Source organism: Schistocerca nitens, chromosome 8 (assembly GCF_023898315.1).
Source record: "Schistocerca nitens isolate TAMUIC-IGC-003100 chromosome 8, iqSchNite1.1, whole genome shotgun sequence".
Lineage (NCBI taxonomy): Eukaryota > Metazoa > Arthropoda > Insecta > Orthoptera > Acrididae > Schistocerca > Schistocerca nitens.
The window spans coordinates 573947980-573959124 of record NC_064621.1 but is presented as its reverse complement, the minus strand read 5'-3'; the positions used below and the strand labels follow the sequence as shown (position 1 = coordinate 573959124).

At 40.3% G+C, this 11145-nt stretch overlaps 1 protein-coding gene across 1 annotated transcript; it reads left to right on the top strand.

Moving 5' to 3' along the window:
* Positions 1-1752: 1752 nt before the first annotated feature.
* On the top strand, positions 1753-10701 carry LOC126198512 (uncharacterized). Its single transcript, XM_049934897.1, has 6 exons — positions 1753-1776; positions 3786-3896; positions 6306-6442; positions 8401-8465; positions 8729-8812; positions 10042-10701. The coding sequence occupies exons 2-6, from the start codon at positions 3786-3788 to the stop codon at positions 10161-10163; spliced, it is 519 nt and encodes a 172-aa protein (XP_049790854.1). The 5' UTR covers positions 1753-1776; the 3' UTR covers positions 10164-10701.
* Positions 10702-11145: the final 444 nt, after the last annotated feature.

Sequence of the window (11145 nt, the reverse complement as noted above, 5' to 3'; positions counted from 1 at the left end):
GGTGTGTCCGCTGTGCCGTGCGTGTAATCATTGCTTGTACAGCCCTCTCGCAGTGTCCAGAGCAAGTATGGTGGGTCTGACACACCGGTGTCAATGTGTTCTTTTTTCCATTTCCAGGAGTGTATATTACAGCGCTTCCTTGTTTCTAGCAAAGGCGAGTCCCTCTCGCAGCCAGAGGAAGCTCGCGACTGACATTCCTTGGTCAACAACTGACTTGGGCTGTTTTTAAAGTGGCGCCGACAACGTTTGGCAGTTTCCCACAGTTCATATTACGTGTATGAGAAAGTCGGCCGATTCGACCGAGAAAAACAAACTGAACTGAATTTTAACGACTGTCATCCGATATCTGTCCGATCAGGCTATGAGATCGGCTTCATTGTGACCGCGCACGTACTGACTTGCTGATTTGAGAGGATCGGCCGTCTTCGACCGACGTCGGTTGTCGGCGGAATCCACAGATGTCGGTGGCGCTGTGACCGCAGACTTGGACCGAATATGGTGATACATGGACCCGCCGAGTTTCTGGGTGAACTGTTCTTCTATTGCATCACAAAAAAGAGCTCCGGATGTCAATTCTCTCCCTAAACGCAGAGTCTAAGATTTCAGACAAATCTTCAGGAAAAACCTAGTCTCTGAACGAATCATTCAGTTCAGCTCATGTGAATGTCGAAAATCATTGCTACATCCAACGATCTGAACGCCCTCATCAAAGTACAAGCCACTGCTCTTTGATATTTCAAGAGAACTTTATGTTTCTAGGGGAGGATTGGGAAACTGGGGAGGTACAGTTATACATGGTTTACATAGTAGATAAAGTTCAGATGATGTCATAATCCGACGAAAAGACCATTACTTTCAAGATTTATGACAAGCACATTAGACGCACAAAAGTAATAGTCATATGATCGTAAAATTCTCTCCAGATCGCCGGTAGCTCAATGCGAAAAAATCGTTCTTGCATTCTTCCTAAGGTCAGAGCACCTCGCAGAGACCGAACACTACATAGTTTTGGTGACCCGGTTTTAAACCAAAGAGTGACATCACTTTCACAAGGTTGTTAACGTAAATGAATATTAAATACTACTTGACGGTTTCAAACGTGTGCTGTCTTCCAAGAACACTAATTAATGTAAACACATCTCAATCGTATCAAATGCCATAATCTATGCACAGATACAGTTGGCATGGATACAACCTCGGAAGAAGTATTCTGAAACCTCATATATGAAACAATCGTGTGGAACTATGTTATTAAGGGATGCAAGAAAGAAGCAATACAGAACACTGTTCGGTTTCAATTAAATATAAGAGTTTTCACTCTTGTCGAGAAGCAAAGCAGTAACGATTAAATTAGTGGTCGTTAAAAAATCAAACGTAAGAAAACAAAATGAGAACGTTCATTAAAATGTTACATTTACAGTAATCGTCTTTGGCAGAAGAGGTATTTCTCGAGCGTTCTGTGTTAAGTGAATAGGCAATATTAGTGAAATTATAGCTAACATTGCCTTCTTTTCAAACATTCTAGAAGTGACGTGATCTGTGATAGCGCTAATGTACAAATGCTACCAGAAGCGTCAGGTGTAGGTGTTTATTTACTACATCTGCAGATGGTTCTATGTAATAATAATTAACTACTTTCACTCAGTCTTTTGTTCATAATGTGTACATAGGTGCCTAACACGCGGCTACTCACCAGCGGCCTTGCACAGACAGGTATATAAGGCAGACGCGGGCCCTGGCTGACGTACTGCGACGCCCCAAAAGGAAACTACGACGGTAAGTTGTCAAACAGGTGTCGCAAGTATTGGTACTTGGCAAAAGAATTTATTTGCACCAAAGAGTCAGCAGCCTGCATGCAGATTAATCTCCCTCCTACGCTCGTAAGCTCTACATCGGAAATGAGGTATTCTTGCCCTTTGTTAGTGACAGCATTACATTCAGTGCGTACCATCGAGCACTGGAGTCAGACAGATACCTACATAGCCTCGTTTCGAACTCCATTCAGATATCAGTTCGTAACCTCAATATTCACCATTAACGTTTTATGAAAAATTGCTTCCACACAGTCTATTCAAGTTGCAGTGCTGACGCCAGCCTTCATTGTTCATGCATTTTTCAAAAATGGTTCAAATGGCTCTGAGCACTATGGGACTTAACATCTGAGGTCATCAGTCCCCTAGAACTTGTGACTACTTAAACCTAACTAACCTAAGGACATCACACACATCCATGCCCGAGGCAGGATTCGAACCTGCGACCGTAGCAGCCGCGCGGTTCCGAACTGAGCGCCTAGAACCGCTCGGCCACAGCGTCCGGCAAACATTTTTCATGTGTCCACTGAAGTCTCTCGATATCAAGAGATTTTCGCAGGAGGGTTTTTATTTCTTGTCCCCACGCAGAAATATACCAAGCAATTTCATCAGGATCCATACTGTTCGATTGTGAAAGTGAAAGCGATTCTAGAGGCTCTCAGACTTATTTGTCATGGAGAGCACCAGAAATTACTGACAGTGTCAGACTCAAAAAGTTTATTGAAATCTATAGAAAACTTTAAGTGGAACAGTAACATGAAAGAATCATAGTTAAATAAATGAAGAGGTGAGACTAGCTCTTTCCTAGGACCCCAGCTCATGTACGATTTGCCTACAGTGCCTCTGGCCCAGTAATGAACATATGTCTACCATCCTACGATTCCTAGTTGTAGATGCGGCATCTGGAAGAGGAAAAATGGGCAAAGGACTGAAGGCGTTCAGTCTGTCATAAAAGTCAATACCACACTGCGATACAGCCAGTATTAGAAGCTCCCCCCTTCCCCCCCCCCCCCCCTCCCCAAGGTTCGAATATTTCAAGGGAGCAGAAATATAGTAACTACCTTGGTACGAATGCCTACCAACCATGGTTCAACTCCCTCGTACTTACATCGGATAGACATCAAGAATAATGTTTTCTGTGATTCTCAGAAGAAAGAAAGAGAAGATGTCAACCACTCTCTGTTTTCCTGCAGTTTCTTACAAATACGGCAAAACTGCTTGCCGCAAACCTTGCGAATCTGAAGGTGCCCCATCGCACTAGTGCTTCAGTAGTATTATATCTGGAAGTTCTTGAAATATATAAAGCACATTTTTATCTTCTACGACATTGTAACACATGTCTGAAATGATATTTGGCTGCCTATGATAGATGAACATTCTAATCTCAAAGTGTGTGCACCCGAATTGTTGTTGAGTTATTTTAATTTCCTATTTTGTCTCTAGTTAATAAGTGAAATTTCCTTAGCTGTATGAATTGTAACCTTATGGACATGGTAAAGTAAATTCAGATCATTATTCAAATTTTTTATATTGTGATTTCTCTGTATATGTGTTTATATTTGTGACAAGCTGTTGGGAGTACGGTTCAATTAACCAAAGCCGTTGATGGAAAGCTCTCAGGTTTCCAGCCGAGTGGCAGTGTTCAAATACCATACCATTTTTTTGAGTGTCAGGCTCATATTCTCCCGAGGCAGATTCTGAGTATGACACTCTTCGAAACGTCCCGGTACTTTAGCACCCGGCTGGAAATCGATGGCTTTTCATCAATACTTTAGGCAAGATAAGTCTACATTCACACCAACCAAAGTCAAATAAGTAAAAAAAAAAAAAATACCTCTCTGATAAATACGAGTACGTGAAGAAACGATATAGCTATCCTGGTATGTGTTAGAAACACTGTGTACAGGTGAGCAGTGTTCTATGTCTCCCATTCAGTCATTTTCTGTTGCCATTAAACGCTATGTTTGCCGACAGATGTTTTGGCCGCTTCTCCTGGTGCTGCCACTGCTGGCCGAGGGTGCTTCCTCAGGCAGTGTGGGCTGTGTACTGCCAGCTGCCTCCACTGAGACGTTCTACATGACTACCGTAAGTTAGCATAGTCAGCAAGGTAACACAGCATACTATGTAACGAAATTTTATGGTTCCCTTAGTTTTTGTTACCCAGGTAGCGATATCGTTCATTTTGCTTAATGTCGTCCCATTTTCATTTGGCATCTGCGTGGAGCTCAAAGTGTACTGTCGATAAATCAACTTTCAATCTGCTTGTTGATGTATCGAGTGTATAAGTTGAGGTCCACATGTGATAAAATATGGTTCTTCAATGATGGATGTTAAGTTCGTTTTCATGCTGTACTGTAGTTCTTCCACACATTTTACAGTTTCTCTGTTCGCATTCGATACAGGATGTACCAATATTAATGCGTAGTTCGAAAGTGGATCGATAAATTGGCTCACATGCCACATATCGTGCGACATGTTGCATAGTAATAATGTGTATGTGCTTTAGAACGACTTCACAGTCGAAACGGGCCAGTAGCAACAAATAAACGATTTACACTCTACAACAGACAATTACGTTTTTCATGGTTCAAAATTCTACACACTTCTTTATACCAGTCTGACAATAACGGAAGTTAAAAAATGGTGTCGGATTTTTTTAGAGATGGTAGTACCCAACCGTACAAGAAAAACAAATACAATAAACATACGTCCGGCAGCGCTTACATTCTGCGATCAGAATACTTATTCATAGGACGTAGGGATTATGAAAGGCTTCTGGTGCGAATATGCGCACAGTCTTTGCTTTGGCGCTCATTCAACAGATAGTAATGTTGTACGAAAAAATGGTTCAAATGGCTCTGAGCACTAGGGGACTTATCTTCTAAGGTCATCAGTCCCCTAGAACTTAGAACTACTTAAACCTAACTAATCTAAGGACATCACACACATCCATGCCCGAGGCAGGATTCGAACCTGCGACCGTAGTGGTCGCGCGGTTCCAGACTGTAACGCCTAGAACCGCTCGGCCATTCCGGCCGGCGTAATGTTGTACGTCTGTATCACTGCACTCTATACTCGCGTTAGTATTAGCAATAGTCGACTGCAATTAATTTTCTGTTTCCAATCGTATTGTAGTAGCAGGCATATTGATGTGCGTCAGTGTTCAGCACGTTACTCGCAACTCTGATTACGCATCGTGGTCTTCCATAACTTTACCAATGATTTCAGTTTTATAATTCGCTGGTATCATGCTGTTTATTCGTACGAAAGATTCAGTACATCATCTTTCCGCATTTCCACCACTTGTTAGCAAAAGAAGCTAACTTCGTAAGTCATATGAAGGTTATTGTTTCCTGCTAAGATTTAACAAATATAGCATACACATACCTGTCTCAGTTCACTGAAAAAAAAAGAACAGTGCCGCAGCTGTTCGACCGAGATTTCAAGCTACCTAGCGACACTAGTTATCTAGCATCCTGATACGTAAACAGTGGGAAGCTTCGCTGAGTCCACACAGCTTTGATTGAGAGTCGTGTGCTACATTTCATTAAAAATCCTAGAAAACGTGTGCGACGATTAATGTTGAGACCAGGCGAAACAAGTTTCCTCCGGCCACAGCTGTGGCTTCTTTGATTTCTCTGGGACAGAGCTCATCAAATTGCAACACATGAAATATTAGAGTTCACTTTACAACATAAATGGATAAAAATTTTACTTATAATATCTTTACTAAAGGATTGCTTGATAAGTTAAAACTGTCACGGACTAGGAAAGCGTCATTTAATGCACGGATTAACAGACTGTTCTCTTGCACTACAAAATGCAACATTACGAAGTACATTTCATCGCAGACTGTGACTGTCACTGTCCTACACGGTGATGTTGACTGCTGTAGCTGAGGTCTCGACCTGTAGCTGAGCTCTTTCTAGCTCGACCCTATATTGACCTCAGCGTGAGGGCGCTGCTACACTGACATGGGAGACGCGGTCTGCAGGAGCTCCTCCCATACGTAGCTGCGGATTACAGCAATATCTGTGGTCTCGATTCGAATTTTCAGCTTTGCTGTTGCACTGCAGTCTCTGGATGATTCCTCCTTTAGCAACATAAGTGACTGGTCCGCTAGTGTGGTCGGTATTTCATGAAAAATTGCTGCACCTGTTTCATCTACATATCGTTCATGCCCTGAGATCATAAGACCACTTCCACTTTCAAAAGTGTGGCGCTGTGAGTTTTCATAACCACCATTTGTTGGCTGATGTTAAGTCTCTACCCAGTTTCAGAAAGACGCCTTTTTCCTTTTTTTTTTTTTTTTTAGTCAATGTCATCACGTCTCAAAACATCCCTGTATAAAGCCCCATTACGATCTTAGCACCAAACAGAAGTATTACTTGTACAGTTAACATTGTTGACGTTATCTGTGAAGTCACAATAACCGACATGAGCCGTCCATACTGTACCATGCCAGTTCTTACAAGCCTTGCTCTTATCCTACAGGAGGAGAAGCCGTGGTACCAACAGTACCAGTACCAGGTACCCGGCCTGTTTGACCTGGGCTGCGTCACGTACGTCCAGTCTCCTGGGGAGAGCGACACCGAGATGTATCTCACTGGGAACTTCAGTAAGGCTCCTCTGTAAGTCATAAGTCTCAGCTTCTCTGTCCTACCAAATATTTTAAGAGTGCCTCGTAAAGTATAAACTGGCCTGAAATATGAATGGAAATCGTTACGCGTAATACAGTTTGACCAGTTCCTGCATCGCAGATCAAATTAGACCTCAACTCTGACCGTTGTTACAAGTATGCATCGCTCTAAAGATGTGTAAACCAGTTAAATTTTCTGAAGTTGATTGCTGACTGCTGCTTTTGATTCCTTTCCCTGTTTAATGCATTACCTTGTTCTTATTGAATTGTTGCTAACCTATGACTGCGATTCACAGAAGATAGGGCGTTGTTGTAGTCTTCAGTCTGAAGATTGGTTTTTCATGTAGCTCCCTACGCTAATCTATACTGTGCTACTCTATTCTCTTTTCATCTAGTTATAGCTACCGCAACCAACACCCACATAACCTCTTTCGGAAGTCAATCTTTGGTCTTCCTTTGCATCCCTTCCATTGCCTAATTATCTATTCCCCGATGCCACTGGGTGTGTCCTATCAAATTATGCCTTCCTTCCGTGAAATACTTCCAAACTTTGCTTTTCCCTGACACTCGATTTAGTCCCCGTTCATTAACTGTCTCATCCACCACCTAATTTTCCACGTTTTTCTATAGAAAGCCACCACAAAAGCTTCCATTCTGTTCTTGTCTGTACCCTGTGCGATTCACTTCCATTTATGAGTACACACCAAATACTTTCAGAGAAGACTAATTACTAGCTCCACAGATGAAGAGACTGAAAAAAAGTATGAAGAAAGAAAAGCTATTCAGCATGTTGCGGGAAACAAAAATTAAATTTCGATGCACCCGTGTTCGACGGTTGATAAAGGAAGAGAGAAAAACTAAAAGCTCATAGACTGGTTGAAGTGAATGAATGAGGAAGCCATTTGGTAAAACAGCGCAGAACACAATCTATTCATTGTAAAAATTTGGTTTCAATCCCACGAAAGAAGACTGTACACGTAGAAGAGATGCGGAGACACCAGAAAGTGTAGTTAGATTATATAAATTAAGTCATAGATTTATAATCCAAATTCGAAACTTCATTATGTTTATAACCGCAGTCTCTTACAATAATTTATCAGATATTAAATTCAGATTATATGAGAAGACAGGAATTAAGAAAATGAGGCATGTGTAAGTTGAGACAAACGAAGGTTATTGAAAGTGTCAAAGAAAGCTTTATGCAACGATTAACTGAAATAGGAGAAACAATTTCAATACAATCTGAATGGGTAGTTGTGAATGATAAAAAAAATTGAATGCTAAGCTGTGTCTTAATGTATGTTAGAATTTTAAAATAAAGTTAACACCCTGCAGTGGAGCAACAGTCGTTTTAAAATTTCGACGGGGATAAAATAGCACACCGTACCGAATATTTCTTTCTGCCAGATATGCTAGTGAAGCAAGATACGATGAAGTAACATTACTAATGAGGTTTCAGAATAACAGAAACTGACAAAATTCGATCTGTGAAGACGGTCATGTATTGTTCAATCCGTAGAAACACTGACCACGAAAGACACCATTACGGATGCCCCAGTCCACTATACAATATTTATTCACCAGGAAGGTATTCCAGAAGTGTGATTATATCGTAAATCACTAACGCACATGTGACGCATAACAAAGCCACTACTCATGAGCTGGTAAACCCTGCGACGCTGCCACACCTTGGGAGATATTTGTAGTATAACACAGTTCCTCTGTGGTTTCTCAAATTCGTGAAAGCTTACAAACCATCAAGTGAAAGGAGTTACAACATGGCGTATGCAATGCAGGCGCCTTCAGACGTCGTTTGTGCCTATATCAACGAAAAGATTGTGTTGTGCTCTAGAAATGCGCTCAGTATCTAGCGTAGCGCGTTTATTATATCTGAACGTGGTGTGAACATGGGAAATTACTAATATCCTTTCTTTTCATTTCCTTCTACAGATTTCCTCTGAACAGCAATGTGTCAGTCATCGGGAACAAGCTGGACAAGGTCTACGAAGGCGTATGTAAGTACAGACTAAGGCACTCAGAACTCATTTTTCTGAAAAATTCATAATGGCACTGTTTGTACCCGTAGAAGAAGTGTTAAACTTAACCCCGAGCAGACTCATTTGTTATTAGTGAATTTTCTGGAGGTGATATGTACATGCAGTGTGGCTGACAATAATTCTAACAATAATGTTTTGCAGAGACATATGAAATTTTCACAGTAATTCTAATAATAACGTTCGCAGACACATATGATATTTGTATTTGCTTCTCCTTCCAGGGGAATCTTTGCTGAGCGGACCGTACAACGTGGTGTACTCACACGAGGACTTCATCATGGACCACTACTGTTTTCTAGGATACGGTTAGTACCTGTTGTATTCTTGCACTGATCTACAGGTTTTAGTGTGTCATGTAACAGCAGTCATGATAGTGTACCTTCTTTGGTGAGCCTGTGGGATTATAGAGTTTACCCATAGTTTGATGTGAGGCGGGTGCACAGCCTTTACGTAATTACTAAACAAGGTACTTTTCACTTAAAGCTGTCAGATAATATGACCACGGTTAACTAAGTTTCAAGTTTCTTGGCATATTTTGTAACAATACTAGGCTGGCTTCTAGAACAATGTTCCATTTTCGAAGCACTCCCTGTAGTCACCGTTATTACTAAAAACACATTTCTATCTGGTACTCACCAACATGGGGAAGACGTACATAATGTCCAATCACAGCCAACTAGCACCTCGAAACTAAGTCTGTAATATAAATGACTAGTTGCACAAGAGAAGTATTTTGGAACAAAACTTACTCAGTTCTGTTTGGTGCACACGGTCATTAAAGGAAATGTTTGAATTTGTTCAACCGTTTATGAATTAACATTTCCCCTCTTTTCTATGAATGGCGAAATTTTGTGAATGCTAGCTTCTAATACTGGTTGTGTCATATATACAGCAGGAAACATCTATTGTCACATGATTCTGGTAATATCCTCACATTGGTTTTTGTATTGATCTACAAACCTTTTACACCGAAAGAGTAGTTGTAACACACTAGATATGTATTCGAGAGCACGGTGGTTCACATACCATCCGTGACTTCACTTAATCCCTTTAGGGATTTTCTAGGCTGGTTACTTTGAATGGCACACTGGCGATTTCCTTCAAAAACTTTGCCCAGTCCGAATTGACCGGTTCTCTAAGAACATCGGGATCATGAGATGTAAATCTCTAATCTTTCTTTCTTTCGTGGCAAACGTCTTTTCAATTAATGACTTCATAACTTCCAAGACATTTTTGGTATAAGTAACTTTTGTCTGTATATGACAAACTCTTATTGTATTCAGAATGAGATTTTCACTCTGCAGCGGAGTGTGCGCTGATATCTGCCAGGAAGTTTCTTATTGTATTATTCTGTACCATACAACTTAGCAGCAATTTCGTTCTGAAAGACTAGTAACGTCTATGATTATATACAATTAAGCGATAGTATGCAACAGATGCATATTCTCTGTACATTGTGCACATATAGAGAATACGTTAATTATGTCCGCCTAAATCAGTTTCAAAGTTTTAGAAGTACATGTCCCTGTTGCAGAAGTGGCCCAAATCTTCACAACTGTCAAGGAACCCAGCGACGAGTTGATGGAGCAGATCTGGGACGTTGTCGATAATCACACTGAAGTAGACAGGTCTAAATTCACTAAAGTGGTCTGTTAATGCTGTACATGTGATCAAAAATTCACTACACTTCTGTATAAAATTTGTTTATCACCGTAATGTTTAAATTCATATGTCACTAATTAAAGATGTTAAGTAAAAAGGATTATTGTGAATTATTGGAACTGTTTATAATTAGGTGAAATTTCGAAATACCCTTGATATAGAATCGAAAGGACTATGATAAAAGGACTGTTAATTGTGACATCAGATACAGAGTCGGGAAAAATTAACTTTTACATACAAAATATTCGCAATATACATCAAAATTAGGTAGGGAAGTATACATTGGAAGTGCGTTATTCCTTTGTTTAGCGTCTTTAGATTTTGGAGGTTAGTAGCTCCCCTTGACTTGGTATCAATTATTCCGTTAAAAATGTTTACGTATTACAAACCTGGTGATGCAATGAAATGTCTTGAGTGTGCTTTGGAGATCAATTGGAAAGTGTTTTCCATAATCTAGAAGTCTTTGGTCATCTCTGATAGTCTCTATTATAGTTATAACAATGTGTCAGCAATAAAAAATGTTGAAAATGTGTTTCCTAGCGTTATTATTTGTTATTGTCCTACCATAGCCGCTTATACCTACATAGTGAAAAAACTAGAGTTTCACCAGTTCTACTTTCTGATGGGAAGAGCATTCGTTTAATGTATTTTATCTTTCCTCAAAATATGAGTAAGCGTTGTCGTCATGGGCTGTACAAATCTGGTCAACAAAATCAAGTTGAACGTAGTAAGTGCGATCTTTGAACACTGATAAATTCAAAAGTAAAGGACAAAGAGTAATGGAGCGGAACTTATCACTAAGATTATCCACGATTTTTTAACCACAGTACTTCGCAGCTATTACTGTTTGCACTAATCTGGAGCTTCTACGTCATGGAATATAAGAAGGGAAAGGTTATGGGCCTCAGTTTGGACTGCTGACATCCATGTTGGCATGTTATGATTTCAGAGCTTTTTTTTCTCACTTGGTTTTCTG